The sequence below is a fragment of the Phalacrocorax carbo genome, chromosome 5, assembly GCF_963921805.1.
Source record: "Phalacrocorax carbo chromosome 5, bPhaCar2.1, whole genome shotgun sequence".
NCBI classification, from domain to species: domain Eukaryota; kingdom Metazoa; phylum Chordata; class Aves; order Suliformes; family Phalacrocoracidae; genus Phalacrocorax; species Phalacrocorax carbo.
In genome coordinates this window covers 19,789,660-19,806,004 of record NC_087517.1, presented here as the reverse complement: position 1 = coordinate 19,806,004, position 16,345 = coordinate 19,789,660, and the positions used below count along the sequence as shown (strand labels likewise).

General features: G+C 36.0%; 1 protein-coding gene across 7 annotated transcripts in view; it reads right to left on the bottom strand.

The window, feature by feature from the left end:
• SLC4A10 (solute carrier family 4 member 10) overlaps positions 1–16,345 on the bottom strand; it is a 178,561-nt gene that overhangs the window by 38,674 nt on the left and 123,542 nt on the right. For 6 of the 7 annotated variants that reach the window (XR_010372987.1, XM_064451464.1, XM_064451465.1 and 3 more), the window contains 4 exons: positions 7,710–7,801; positions 3,055–3,212; positions 1,143–1,230; positions 482–628 (listed from right to left, as the gene is read on the bottom strand). Coding sequence is in view for 6 of the 7 variants with exons in the window: in XM_064451464.1 (XP_064307534.1) it covers positions 482–628; positions 1,143–1,230; positions 3,055–3,212; positions 7,710–7,801 (485 nt within the window). In the remaining variant the exon portion in view is untranslated. The remainder of the gene's footprint in view (positions 1–481; positions 629–1,142; positions 1,231–3,054; positions 3,213–7,709; positions 7,802–16,345) is intronic. The other variant, XM_064451463.1, reaches the window with a different exon arrangement.

Below are 16,345 nucleotides of genomic sequence, written 5' to 3'. Positions count from 1 at the left end.
CATGGTTCTTCGCAACCAAAACATAATTTTAGCAGAGGAAACAAGATTTGAGAGTTGAAAGACTAAACATGGAAATTTTATTTTAAGTTTCATCAATGTAACCTCTTCATAAGCTGTAGCTTAAAGAGTTGCAAGCCAGACCCCTTTGATCAATTCTTGCAATAAGCTTAGAACAAAAGCAAACCATGGCTGTTCAGAATAATCAAAGATGCTTATGACAATTACACCTGAATTTAAGATCTTTAGATACAACTATTTGTCTTTATTCAGGAGAGAACTAGTATTGAACTACACAAAATGTCATCATTATACTGTACGCTTGCAAGACAAGGGTTCTCTTAAAGCACATTAACCAGAAAAAGAGAGCATGCAAAATATCTATATAGTGACTCTGCTAAATGCTGAATTAATGAGACTTAATTCTACCTAGCAAAAATGCATCACAATGTTTAAAAGTCCCTGAATTTTACAGTATACAAACCTGAGAGGGAACATTTTTAGGTGGTTCTATTCGAATTGTTGGGTCCCACTCTCCAGGAGGGAGAACGGTAACCTGATCAAGAAACTCATCAATTCCAGACACCAAGTCATTGCGGTCTTTTGCTTTGTAAGCAACGTCATGGAACACCTGCGAAAAATGGACAAGTGTATGTGGGAGGAAAAAGAGATGGGGAAAGGCATAGTCTGATAACATTTTTCACAACAGCCCTTTTCTCTGAAATAGAATGCATTTCATGCAGTTCCCACCAAACAATCAACCTCAGCTTCAACTGACTAGAGTTTCTGGTACATAGTTTTTATAGAAGCTCCAGCTGCTGTGGAAAAAATCATCTTTATGGGTGCTAAATGTTCTAGAGATTTTACAGTTTAAAACACAATTAATTCCACTGGAAAGTAACTATGTAAAATTGAATTTTCTCAGTGAAAATAACCTTGCATGTGAATATTGTTTCTCATTTTGTTATCTCCTTATGGCAGCATAATCTGGACTGTTACAGAACCATGGAATGAACTAGAACACTATTTGTGCATCATCAGAATGATTAGCCACATTTCACCAGGACAATTCCACACTGGAGATTCCCTATTACACCTCTTTAGTCAGAACAAAACAACTAAATTGAAACCATGAATAAAAATACCTCATCTGTCATTAGTGTTGCAATTGATCTTCCAATCTCATGGTATTGTTGCCCCTTACCCAGTGGTCCAAGAAGAATAAACAAAAATCTGCAAATAAAAGATAATGTAAAGGATAGATGTCTGAAAGAACTATACATACTACAGAAATACTTATTTAAAAATTGGACTAGAAGAACCTCTAAGACAAACACTATATATAATCTCCTTCAAGATCCTCACACATGCATTTAAACATGAAGCTCTGGTTAGAAAAAATGTGAAAATAACTTCCAAAAATACACCGTGAGCTTCACAGTCAGACTTGATTGAGACTATCAAAACCTCCTTACATAACAAACCTTATCTTACGTAATAAATATATGCAATTATAATCTATGTACAGAACACATTAACATTAATTTATTCTGTTAATTCAAGAGAATCAAATATTTTATGTAGTATTACTGCAATACTGGGAAGCTAAATGACATTGAATAAAAATAATTTTTAAATCATTCTTACTCCCATTAAGGCTCTAGACAGCCTCTACTCTAGGCTTGGGGCTAGTAAGGTTCTTTATAATGCAGAGGATGGGTTCAAATGAAATAACTAAAGTTCTCAGTTTTGCTAAAATGCAAAATACAATTTTCTGACTAACATAATTAAATTTTTTTAAGATAAACATTTTTGCCGAAATTCTTAATTATGCTCATTTTTAGTTATTTAATTTTCTTTTGGCCAAAACCCAAGAAATCTGTTGTTTTCCTTTTCATGGTTTGTTGTTTTTTTTTTTTATCCTGGGAAGTTGGAGGAGGTTACGATGAAAAGCTTCAGGAATTTTTTTTTTCCAAAGCCAGCTCACTCCCTCAATGTTCCTTATACACATGCAAAAATTAGAAAAGACCAAAAAAAGTCATATCCAAATTAACTAAGAAGTAACTACAGCTTAGAGAAAATTTTGTACTGTTTATCTGACTAGGAGCAAGGATCTGAGTCTCAGCATTGCATTTCATAGCGTAACACTCCTTCCTGAGTGTCACAAACAACTGGAATACACTACTGCCTTCTGTTGGAATTCTACTTTTATACAAACTAAAAGAGGGAAGGGGAAAGAGAGACAGAATATGTGTACAAACATACGCATTAGTAGAAAAAAAAAAGTGAGAGACTGCAATAATAATTAAGTTAGTAGACTCAGGTATGGGAGAATCAGTCCAGTGTTTTGATCTGAATCAGCCCCAGCAGGAAATAATATATCTGCAGAGCTATTTAAATGCTTTCTATTTGACTACAAAGTCTATTTTAGACATTTTTTTAAAATCCTCCTAATTTGTTCTCAGAACCAAATTACTTCATCAGAAAAAATTTCAACTTAGAAAAAATTAATCTAATAAAAATCTACAGTTTCAAGTCATATTCACTACCGTGCAAGTATCTACAAAGTAACTTCTAGAAGAGCGTGATATTTACAGCATGTTCTTCATCCATTCACTATCCCTAGTCAATCAAATCACATAGTTTGTTTTTTTTCCCTTTACTCAATTCCTTCTTCATTTTTTTCTCCTGGACGTAATTATGCAGTATCACACAAGCCGTTTCAGTTCCAGATGAAATACTCTTAAGAAGCCAGATATTCCACTGTAGTATTTCATCTGCAGTATTACCACTTTGTATAGGATAAACTGTGTGTTGTAACCTAACAGGTTACGATTTCTACTTCTGCGAAGAATGATTATCTGCACACACAAATGGCATGCTTCTGAGTGTACCCATGCATCATTTAAAGGGTGAATGGAAAGATGTCTCATAGAGACATCTTCATTAAAGAAAGAACCAAATTCATAACTCAATAAATTACACAGTTGAAGGTCACATCACCCTGTCTCCACAAGGTGCTTGGAAAAACAAGAAGAGAAATAAATCCAACTGTACCTTGTCGGAATCGGAACTTCAGCTAGTCCCGTAAGCAGCACTGCAGGAGATAACCTAACAAAAGCAACAACCGCACGGTCCAGGAACTCTAGTTCACCAACTAAAATGTTTGATGCTTCAGCCCCAGGTGGTATCTTTTTCATGAAGTGTAGGTCAACCTCGGAAAAGTGCATTAAATTACAACCTAAAAGCTATTCACAGAGATTTTTTCCCCCTGATTTCTTGACAGAGACTTCTGGCCAATGCACCATAACACTAGTTATTTCAATTATACAGTTTCTACTATTCTTGTCTATTACATTTTTTTAATAAAAATGTTTCTCAAAATCAAACAACTGGTCTTTCATTATTTGACTAATTTTTCTTGGAAACATAGTTAAAATACTGCAGAATTAATTTATGAAGACAACAAATCACATTCAAAATCTTGTTACAAATATAGTATTGATTTCCTAGTAATACTCTTTATCAATGATCATAACAGCATCAATTATTCATAACAGAATTACTAAGTCATAACAGTAGAAGAAATTCAGACATCTCATTTTTCCATAATTAACAATTCTGAAAATCATTCATTCACAGTTCATAGTTGCTGCATTATAATCTCAATGAGAAGAAGAACAGGTTCTACTACATGTAATTTTCCTTCTGTTACTCTAAGTGAGATGTATTTTTTGTTTTGGATTTAATAGAATACAGTTGCCCTTCTGCTGGAAATAACAGAAAATGAGCTATGACCATGATTGTCTCAAGTGTAAAGTGAAAGAATAAAGCAGAATAAGAGCTTTGGAGTTTTAAGACTTTTGCAGGGATGGTAGGAACACACCGAGAAACAGGTTCATCATGACATTGCTATTTAAGCTCAAGGTATTTGCCTAGGAACATGTAAATTTGTATTTATTTCCTTCGTATCAGTCTAGAGTTTACTCTGTAATGAAGATCGACATGGAGTAAGAGAGCATATAATGTATGTTTGATTTCATTATGCACCAGTATTGTCTACATTTCAAAATGCATGAATTTTGTCATTTGCTTTCCTTTTATTAATCTAAACACAACAACAGCAACCAAATCCAATATAAACTGTTAAAGTGGACCATTTTAATGTCTATCTTACAGCCATCTGTCAGTACTAGTTTGCATAGTTTTTGGTAATATTTAGAAAATTGTTTTCTTGCAAATGGCTCTGGCACTAAATCAGAATTCAGATATAACACAGTTGCCTGTGTAATGAAATCTTATTTCGCTGAGATGACAAAGAGATGTCTGATGCTACCCTAAGCTAATCTAGAATGATGACCAACCACCTCACAAAGTTAAACAAGCATCATATGAACCTGAAAGGTTGGAGATCAAGTACTTTTTCAAGGTAAAGTATCAGTGAGGTGATTTCTATTCTCCACTCAAATCACAAATAAACTCTTTAGGGTTAAATATAAAACCTAAACAGATTCACTTTGCACCTAACTTTGGTGCTGTAGGTCATTTATAGCTGAGAGAAAGGAAGGACACTTTCAGGCACATAGCAACGTGCTTCTGTACCAATTTTACCTTGTGAATGGATTTATCATTTAATACCTAACGTCTCATGTAGAGCACGCTACAGTTGTCACCTTAAGGTCCCACTAACATACAGATCATAGGATCAAGATCCAAATCTGAAAGAAACACTCATTCTCTTGTCTACCAGAAAGTATTTCCAGATACGTTTCCTGTACTATTTATCAGCTTGAGATTCCAAAATCTTTAGGTAGTGAAGACAGCCCCAGTTAAAATGAAAGTAGCTGGCAGAGAAGCATCAAACTGGGCAAATACACCCAAATCCCAGGTGTTGTTTCTGCTACATAATTAGAGCAGAGGTGGCCCTGGAGTGCATATGGGACAACGGCAGAAGCTACATCCTTCAAATGCTTCATCTAACCTATCCGTTATATTTCTTTTAGACCAAGAGGTCTTTACCTGGAGAGACCTCATGTGAATCTTAATCTATACCCTAACCTAAGCCACATTCATGACCCGGCACTAAATAGTCCCAGTAAGCTCCAATTAAACATAAAACTAAGTAACTAATGCGGAAGCCATTCCCCTCCAGGGCAACTCAAGGACTGAAAAGAGTGGCGGGGGCCTCTCCCAGAACTAAACATAAACTGACACGAAGACAAACAGAAAATAACCAACATCACTTCTCAGGAAACACATGACACATATTAATCCAATTTATTTATAAGCAATATTCCAACCAATATTCAAAAACAAGTCAATTATTTCACATGGTATTTGAAAGACCAAACTCTGTCAGTATGGGACTGGAGTTTGGTTCAGAAATAGTTTCCATGTGGAGGATAGGAACATTGCCATGAGAAGGGATGTGGGTGCAGTCTCTTTATGCATTTCGTATTTCAGGACAACTAGAGTTCCCTTCAGCCTCTCGCGTAAGAAGCAGAGACCAGCCAGATGCAGTTGTTACGCCATCCCCATCCTGCTCAGACACAGGGTAAAGCGGTGCTGTGACAGACCACCACCGTATCACCCCCGGAATACAAAGTCCTTGTGGTGTTCCCAGAGGAAGAGGAGTGACACATTTACAAGTACAAACATCAGAAACTACGTCTCCCTCTCTGTGCTACCGAAGTAACATTCAAGACAGCTTTAAGTGCTGTGCCTCACATTATTCATAAATAGATATCAATACAATCAACACAGTCTCAGTGCTGTATTCAGATTAAGTCAGCTTTTTGAATCAACTCCAGAATTTGGAATATTAGAAGTAGCCCAAGGGAAATAGGTTACCAAGGAGAGAATATGTGAGGTAGTCAAAGGTGCTTTTTTGTAGAAGATAAATGATATTAATATGTGGAACAAAATTAGAGCAAGAAATCACAATACTCAAGAGAAAACTAGTGTACTGCTCTACTTTCCTCCCAACCTGTGCATATAATTCCAATTATAACTGTTGGGAGTTATTGCAATAGCACATTTCAAGGGGAAATTGTACATTACTTATGCATCTTCAAAAGGAGAGACAGATCTATTTAAAGGCAGTCAAGAAAGGTATTTAGATTATAAACCTTTACTGCATTCCTGCAAACAAACATTCTTTTCACATTCCTGACATCCTTGTTGGCATCTAACACTGCTGAGGCTAGTCAAAAGATGACATTTTGATCTCTTCTGAGGCCAGTTTAAATAGGAAGAGCTCTTTTGATGAGCAAAGCTGCAGCCCTACAAAAATAGTGAGTGAAGGATCGAATGATGCAGCCTCTATTCTTGTTTAATACAAACACCATGCACCTAGACAACGGACTGGGATTTTGATCCTACAACACTCAAAGCAATTGGGGAAAAGCGCAAGAAAAGCACTACTGAAAGTCATGCCATTCCCTTTGGGTTGTTATGAGCTTCACCTCTGTGCACAGCTTAATTTTGAACAGACAGCTTTATATTTTATATCCTTTACAAAATTTTACATCTTGATATTAGAACACTTGCCAAAACAATTAGTTTTAGTTAACGCTTTGAATATAAATATCGGGAAACCAAAATCATACTTGACTTTTTAAAGCATTATAATTTTAGTTCTAAATATTTTTGAAGTATTAGCATTCCATTTTTAACAACTTGTCACTGTTTATAGATCTCCTTGCTACCTCTGTAGAAACGTGGTACATAATACATCCCCAGCCAGCCTCCTTTCTTCTTACTCTCTTTGACAAAAAGATCTGTTTCCCATCTTTATTTCAGCCATACACCATTCCTAGTCTGGCATGTTCAGTCAAGAATTCAAATGGTGCAAATAGCTACTGCTGCTAGGAAATAAGTCTGGCACCAGATGGAGCAATCACATAACTCTACTTTTAGCTCAGTTGCACTAACATTAAGATTCAACAGACTCAAAGTGCTGTTCTTCAGAATTTTGGTTTAAATCACCTTTCTTCACTTACTCAACCTTTGTTGTATTAATGTGTCAGCTGAAGTCATCTATCCCTGTCAGGTCTGTCATCTGTATCTAATGTGACAGTTTGTTTTAGGTACATACAGACTTCTTAAACAAATTAGGATTCTCCTTTACATTAAAGCTGAGAAGCTGTTTGCTTTTCTTTGCTATCTAACATTGAACTGTCATTGCAATCTCCACTACTGAACAGTTAACATCTTTTGTGAAGTGTACTGAAATATCTTGGCTTGCCAGAAGAATTAAGTTATAGGTTTACAGAAACACATTCTGTTTGAGACATCTGGAATCCACGAGTTCAGGTTATAAAAAGCGTACTTTGCATTCATGCAGTACTTCTACAAAAAGTAAAATTCTGAGAGGTGAATCTGAATTATAAGAATTCTGAATTACTTCCCGCCTCAGACTATTTTCTGTTAATTTGTAAAAATTCCCCCTACAAATATACACCTATGATATTATCATGCAATAGATTTTTCTGTGTTCCTAAACTGTGATTTCCTGTAACCAGTAACTTATCAAGAAAATGAAAAATTCTTTTTTGTTATCTACAAACTGTGTTGCAGTGCATACGAAACGTCAATGCTGAAGTAGAATTTGCACTTCACAGCTTTTCCTGAGTCATATGGATTCATTTGATTTAATTTAGAAGATCTGTTTGGTAGTCAGGAAACTCTCTTCATCATCAATGAACACTTACCTTGCTAAAGTCAACAGTGCTGTTTTCTCTGCTCACATCATTTTTGTTTTCAATACAGGCTGGAGCAGACTGTGGGGAAACAACCTGACCTGCTAAAAAAAGTACCGTTATTACAGAATACTAACATTTACTTCTATAAATAAAGCAACATCTAATGAAATGCTGAAGAACTACATTGTTAAAGAACTACATACATTTCATATCTTATGCATATGAAGCATCTAAACACGGCGTTTTAATTAAAGACTTATTTAGAGTAACACATTCTCAAAGGACAGAACATTTATCACGTGCAGAGAGGAATGGGAGAAGGTAATTTAGAAAATGTAAAAGATATTCTTGAGTATTGGAACACAAACTTTCTATGCCAATTAAAGCTTACAATTTTTAAGATACTACATTTAAGGAAAGTCCTGCATTCATATCGTTTTTGTAAGTAATCTGAGGAGCTGTTAGCTTTGGGCAATATCTGTCTGCAAGAATACTCCTCACTGAATAAAACAGGATTACTAATTTTCATAAATTTACTCATGTGCATAAGAATGTCCTGATTATAACAACAACTATGAAACCCAGCATAAAAGTGGGCTCCTATAAAAATAGATGTACTGGAAATTAAGATGATTTAAAAACTCAGTATTGAACAACGTGATTACGGACACATAAACCAAATGTTTCAGCAAATACATTTTTAAAAAATTCATGTAAGTATTTAGTAACGTATTTTATATAAGTTTTTAAAATCTCTCGAGAAGCAGCATTTAAACACGCCTCAGTCTCATATAAGCAAACAGTAAGCCTTGTGACCAATAAAATTTTGCCAACAAAAGCTCAGAAAGAAAAACAGGATTAAGTAACAAGTATACGTTACATAAAGCAAGTTTTTTACCTAGCACCAACATTGCCCCGTGCATGGCCAGAGGGCACCATGCACACACTGAGGGTGTGGGGCTGGCAGCAGGGCAGCACACAAACCCCACAGGGTGACTGGCAGTTCCCTGCTTGCCCTCACTCTTCCTCCCTCCCTGGCACGGCAGGAGCTGCGCACGGCTCTGAACATCACAACAAAGTACAGGCAAAAGTACCAAATATATGAGCCAACTATCTCTTACTGCCCTAACACATACCCAGGAATAACTGCTGAGTCCAACTGGCCCAGAGTCAGCATCTCGTGCCCAGCATATATTTGTTTCCATAGCAAATAAAGTCTCTCATATGACTGAGAAATGATGATGTGAAAACATTGGTTCTGGTGAAAATCAACCTAAACTTGCACAGTAACAAAGACCATATGTTCACGATACTTGAAGACAGTCAGAAAGTCCCAAGCTAGGCACGTTGTCTGGGCTATTCAAAAAGCCACAGTGCGTCCCCTCACACTGGTGTTACACACACTTGCAGTCCAGGCATGTCCTCAGCCACAGCTAGGAAACAGAGCGCTTCGCGGGATCCAGCCTGAACAGGACAGGAGACTTGCAAGAGTATCTCAACCACTGCCAAAATACTGAACTACCCAGCTTCTGTCACAGCTGAGCACTACAGTATCCCTGTCTAAGTCTGGTCATGAATTCCCAGTTGAAACATTTGCTCAAGGAAAAGGTTGGTTTTCATGAAAATCAACATCTCGTTTTCCACTAGGCAAATCTCCCATGACACAAAACAGTTTTTAGACTTCTGTGCTGCATCCTGATAGCATAGCCAGAGAGATTTCACTTTTATTAGGAAGTACAGGAACAGAATGTTTTAAAATGTATTGCTAGAAATCTTATTATTAAATGTATCATTCCTAAAAATGTAAATATTTCCATTTTCTCTCTGATTCAGGGCAAGGACAGACCAAAACAAGAGTAGCAATTAGGGCTTTTGTTCAGCACTACAGTGAAATAAACAGAGAATGGCCAAAAAACCCAGACATGACAAGCAGGTTTACCTAACCAAGCAGTAAGTCAGAATTAGAAATTACATATGACAAGAATAAAGGATTGATTTCAGAAAGCAACATATTAATGTAACTTTGAGGAACACACATTAAAAAACCTGTTAATTCCTGAATGTCTCAAGAGACAACTTTTGCAAACAGGAAGCCAGAAATTACTAAATATGTAAGATGCTTACAAATGATCGTTCAATTTGTCTGTTTTAATTAGAACGTAAAGAAAAAACAGAGTTCCATCGTTACACAACCATCTTTACACTATGTATCCCCATACACTACTCCACACCGTAACTTTTTTCTGTATTGCTTATTAAGTAGTCTCAGAATTATTTTTACAGGAATCATCCCTTACAACTTTTAAAACTAATTAATATATAACTTTGATTTCTGTGCTATTTTGGAGATTTTAATAATTAAAAAAAAAAACCTTCCATAAATACTAACAGAGAAGCCATAAAATACTCAGGGAAAATTTGTGCCCTAACTCCCAGAAAACTTTAAATCTAGTAATATTAGACCTTCTTAACTCTTAATTTCTTCCTTTTAGAAACTCCTTTATATTCTAGGCTCCACACAAAGGGAAATACTTCTAATAATTACTCATATTAATATACATACTGTGTTATAAAGATGTTACAGGAGAGCAACAGAAATAGTAATTCATTATCTTTCTGTTGCTAATTAGGAATTTACATTTATACTTTTTTTTTTCCCTGGACCCAAAAATTCAAGAAAATGAACCAGAGGATGGACCACCTGTTACAAATACTGAAGTTTTAACATCATAATTGGAGGTGTCAAAATCCTCTAAGTAATTAGCATAACAGTCCAAAGGCTAGCTTTTAAACATGGTGTCCACTTTTCTTTTAGGAGAAAAATATGTAAAAATATACATAGTAGGAAATAAAGCCACAATCAGTAAGTATGTGAAGTTTATAAGAATAGCATATGTTCCTTTTCTGTGCCAACAGAAGACCTCAAACTTTGATTTACCCATATGCTGGAGTAATCTGAAAGAACACAAGTTTTACCTTGAGGCAGTAAGAGATGTTTAAATAGCTCTGCAACTTAAGACAGCTTTCTGGATCTTGGAACAAGAAGCTTGGTTTTTTTACTGTATTGAATAACAATCAAAGATACAAGGTAGGGAAGACAGTTAATTTCACTTGTCACATGATAGTCATGGGGAAAGTTTTTCAAAAAGCATCTTAAACATACTGCAGGAATGCATGTTTCTTATGCAACAATACAGTCAGTAAAATGCAAATCTGGAACTTGGTCTTTGTGTGGCCCTTAAACAGAAAAGTAAGACAAAAAGTACTGGGTTTTGGAGAGATTTTTGATTTTTGCTCCTATACACATTTAGTTTGTAAAATGCCTGTGTATTCTGCACTAGATAGCAGTGCTACAGTGGCCCGCTTCCTAGGAGCAGGACTGCAATGCTACAGTTATTTTTATATTTGATACTTTCCTCTGCTTCTGAGCTATGAAGCCATAAAAATTGATAAATTAATTAAATTTAGTGTTTAATTTCATGTTGACTTAAAGGAAACGTCTTTGGGGTGAATACTGCTAAGCACATGATTTCCCAGTGGGGTAGGACCAAAAGCATACTGATGGCAACCTAGTGAACACCACATCACCATGCCACACTGGTTTTCCAACATCATTGAAAATACTCAGTTGCTAAAACTTGTTGGCAACTATGTATGTGCTTTATCCTCAATATGCTTTTAATTTCAGCAACTGATTGTTTTCTCTGAATGAAGGACACAGTTATTGGCACCATAATGGTTCCATGAAGCAACAATGAGCTGAAGAGCTACGTGAATGAAGAGGGGAGCTGTCACATCATACCTAGACTGAAACAACCAACCAACAAAAAAAAGGCATTTCCTCTATGATTTCCACCAAAATGTCAACAGTCACCACTGTTGACCGTCAGACTGACTCTGGAGTACAGGTACACTAAATCCAAGTTTTCCCCAAATTTTGTCTTTATAATATGGGAGCCTTCAAAGCACTGTTAAAAAAAAAAAACACACACACACAGAAAAAAAAAAACCAACCACCAAAACCCATAAACCAAACTAACACCAAACTCTAGCCAGGCTTTAAACATCTGCTCTGAGAAAAACACTTGCAATGGTTGATTGCCTCTTTGAGTGGCCAATATGGTGTTTAGGCTGGTAAGAGTGAAGGCATAAACCATAAACTCCCTGTAAGTGGAAATAAGAGCAGCAACGGCCTCGCCATTCATTCAGCTCATCCATGCCCTGTCCTTGCCAGTTCCACTTCAGGACTCTCAAGCAAAATGTTTATTTACACATTGTATGGGGTAAATACAGTGTTTTATTTTTTAAGCGTGCAATGTAGTACTTTCAGTCCTTATAAATCTAAAGTTTAAAAGCCTTGATTCACCCTGCAGTCCATCTATATAAAGTATCTGAACAGCTGCATTCTTGGAGAATTCATCGGAGAGCCATTCAGACTTTTCAAAGTAACAGTCCAACAAATGCACAATGTGGTACCACTGAAATATCCAGCTTATGTACAAAGGAACTTAATACCTAACACGTAAGACCATGCTAAAATGGGTGTTAATGCTTACCTATGTATTAAAAAGCCAGTACCAGCAGAGTTTTAAAAATTGTATTTTAAATTGGTGTACACAAAAAATGAGTGGTTTTTCAGATAATGTTACATTTCCAAAGCGTTGGATAGAGCATGAATTCACACAAAAATATTATGTCATGCAAAGCCAAGCCACTTAAAAATCAAAATTCATCAAAATAAAGTCCATATTTGTTACACTAAAAGAAGTTTGCATTTGCAGATAGAGCTCAGCATTTTGAGACTATTAGTCCTGCCAAATTTAAAATAAAAAAAATTTAATCCCAGTAAATTAAAGTCACATGCAACATACTCTTACTCCCTAAAATTTAAAGCTCAAGACATTTAACTGTGTGATTTGTATTCGTTACTCAAAATCCAAGAGGTCTCTAGAGTGCCAATGACAAAAACCAAGAACAATGTATTCAGACACAAATCACAGTTAATGGAAACAAACTGTATGCAAATGACACATCAAAGGAAACTGGATCAGAAAAGAATTTGCTTATTTTTCTAGACCATATAGTTTTCTCCCCATTCAGAAAAAAAAATCTGATTCGCAAGCCAGCTATAACAAACTTCAGGCTTTTCACTGCAACTAGTCACCAATTTTCCAAATCTAAATGCACACACTGTCCAGACCAAAAATCAAGGACTGAAAAACAGTAAGTTTTCCTAAGTACGTGGTAAAATTCTAATATAACAAGAGCACTGATACCATCTCTGCAGACTGAACTGTATATGCACCTTTAGGCCTCTTGATGCATAGCATTTTAAATTGGTGGAGAACCATGTCATCCCCGTTGTACCCGTGTAACTGCAAGCATATTTGGTATGATACATAATATAAAAGGATGAGGAAGAAGTCAGTTTACCTGTTTTTCTAATCCTGAATCTCAAGCATAATTCCCACAAAGTCATGCAGTTTTAACTAAAATGCTATGATCTGCAGTTTTACAAACTGATGTAAGAAAATGAACTTATAAAAAATGGCACCTTTTTTCCCAGAAAAACATAATTCCACACAAGCTTCTCTTAAGTGTGCCACAGCTGCTGACAAAGGCCTGCCGTATTTTTTGATCACTACGGCAAGAAGTTGCATGCTGTCAAGAAACTGAGATGAAGACATGGATGTACATTTGAAATGATCTGAAGCTCAAGCAATAATAGGTATTTATACTACCTCTGAACCTTCAGGGAGTTTACAGAACCCAAAGGATAGGAGATGAGGAAGATACAGAGATGAGATGAGCCTGTTAGAGACAGACACAACAAAGAGCAAAATAAAGAAATACAAAGATGAATGACACAGTTTTATACATACAGATTACACATTTTATCATGGGTACAAGGAAATGTGGAGAAAGAAAGAATAAATATCAGATGAAAATGTTCATAAATACAAGTTATATGTTAGTAATATAAAAACCTGTGGATAATACAAGTTGATTAAAATATATACATTTGAGAAGAATATAAAACAAGAAATAAAGCATTAGCTAATTTAAGCTAGAATTAACTATCTTTGAGTTTGCCTTCTCTTCAAGGTACACTGTAGCAATCCACCTGATCCAGATCCAACACTGCCAGAAGACTTGGGCATATATATGGCATTCATTGTGACTTATTCCCAAAACAAAGGGACATGATCATGTACAACTCCAAGTAATGTCTGTCTCTCTCCAAATGGTAGTATTGACATCAGAGTTTCACATGCTGTAAGCTACCCCTGAGTTATGGCATAAATGCTTGAACTGATGTCTAGGAGAGATTAGGAAACTGAGGAAAGTAACAAACACCATCACATAAATGGTCATTTAGATTTACTGGGATATTAAAGCATACTGTCCTAAATTAGACACCCGAGCACAGTCTTAAACAACTCCACGTGTCTCATACTGCCATAAAACAATGAAGCAGTCCAACCTAGCCCATCGTGCTAACAGAAATAACTGGAAAAAGGCCTGAAGAAGTCAAGAAATGAAATCTGAAAATATCATAATGAACTGCTCCAGCTGCTCATGCTGGAGATCTGCTGCATCACTCTGAAGATCCCCAATTTAATATACCATTGCTTTCTTCAAGCCCTTTGGTGTATTGATAAATCTCTTCTTGGAATTTCAGAATTTCTCAAAATCAGGCATGATGTGTGGTGTAATGCAATTTTTACACTAATAACATGTCTGCTCTGACATCAAGGGAGAAGAAGCGGTCATAAATCACATACGTATGGAACAGAAAGCAGACACAAGATCATGCTACTATGGATAAAGAACGCTTCAGCAAGGTGCAGGGAAATACAACTTACAAGTCACTTATCCTGCAATGATCCTCTCCCCTAGTTCTTTCCTCTTGACTTTAATCAGTAAAAGGTCTGTTAGATCTCATTACATATATATACACACACATACTCTGAAGTCTAGACTAAAAGTGAAATAAACCTAGCCAAATAAACCCAGTCAAAAAACCTACAACGTTTACATGATGAAAACTTCTTTTCCTAACTACATTTTCCTCATAGACTACTTTTCCCTCACACACACGCTGAAGTTCTGAATTGCAGAACCCTTTATAAAAGGCAAGAGGCTTATGAAATTATTTTAGCATTCCCCTAACAATAGAAGTGTGTTGCATATTTACAATTGTCTTTGGCTTTTTAGACCATGTCATAGGCATTTACAGACACAGCTCTCAGGTATCAGAGCAAAAAATCTATTAATCTCAATAAAAACAAGGTAAATTGCTTTACAAAACAAACTTTCTAAAGATGATTTACTAATGACAAAGATCTGTATTTTTACCTGCCTTTTACAGTATTTATGCTAAAATTACTTGCCACCCTCTATTTTGGGTATTTGGTGTCAAATTAGACTTTTAAAAAAATATATAATTTTCCTGCTCTTATGCCAAATTTTACTGTCGGTTTTTTATTGGAACATCAAAAGCAGGCTTTTAATTCTCACAGTTTTGATGCTTAATGAAAAGTGAAAGTTAAACACAGCATGGCAGCATTAAAAATGCACGGTAAATCCATAGCACCCTGACATCTTAGCCCTGCAGAGGATGTGAAGAAAAGCCATTGTAAACAAAAGATAATACTACTAAATACAAAGCAAATTAATTAGATGTTCTGACAGACTCTTAAACAAAGAAAAAATGGAGGGAGAACATATGTACAACTATCTTCCAGCAAAGATACCAGAGTGGTCTGTCAGCAGCACAACAATATATTGAATTTAAGTTTGTCTTCATTTCCAGTCTTTGCTCCTGAATATCTGGAAATTGATACACTGATAGGCTAGCATAGTCAAGAACTTTGACAAAAAGGGGGGTTTGCATCCTCAGCTGTACCACATCGCCCAGATAGCAAGGACTCAGGGCTCTGAACCACCTATTTTACAAACTACAGACTGCTAAGGATTGCTCTCTTAAACTGTCTACACTTAAACCCCAAATTTACCAAACTGAGAATCTCCTTTTGTGCGGAAAAAGTGTCCAACTTCCCCTGCCTCATTTCAACAGGGACAAATGAGTGGCCTTTCTAAAGCTCCTGGCACTTGCTGATTTTGAAAACTCAGATCTCTGATACGGGTGAACTGATCTGTAAGGTCATCAGTAGTGCCTGAGACGAGCTGTTTTTCTCCCTGCAGTTTTCTAGGAATTAAGTTTCTCATCCAGAAAGTAAAAGCAATAATAAAATATCTTACTGTTTTAATGCACTTTTGTATTAAAAAGAGAGAACAATACTGCTACTGTTGGCAATATATGGAACATTTTACATTCATACATTCTACACAATGTTTGTGCACAAATAGGAATAAGCAGGCTAAAATGATGCTTTGATTGCATTTTACCAGTTTGTCTTCAGGAAGTGTCTCACAGCACGCTCTTGACTATAATATAAGGTGTTTATATCCCTCAATTTTGCTCTTTTTTACACATATTTAGCTGGTTTTTCTTTTGCTTTCACCTGATCCAAAGTTATATTTTAACCACTCCTTTCTCTATTATTATGAGAAGCTTGTACCGATGCTCCATGGCAATCTAAAACGAAATACATAGCTGCAGTGGGCATAACACTGTAGCT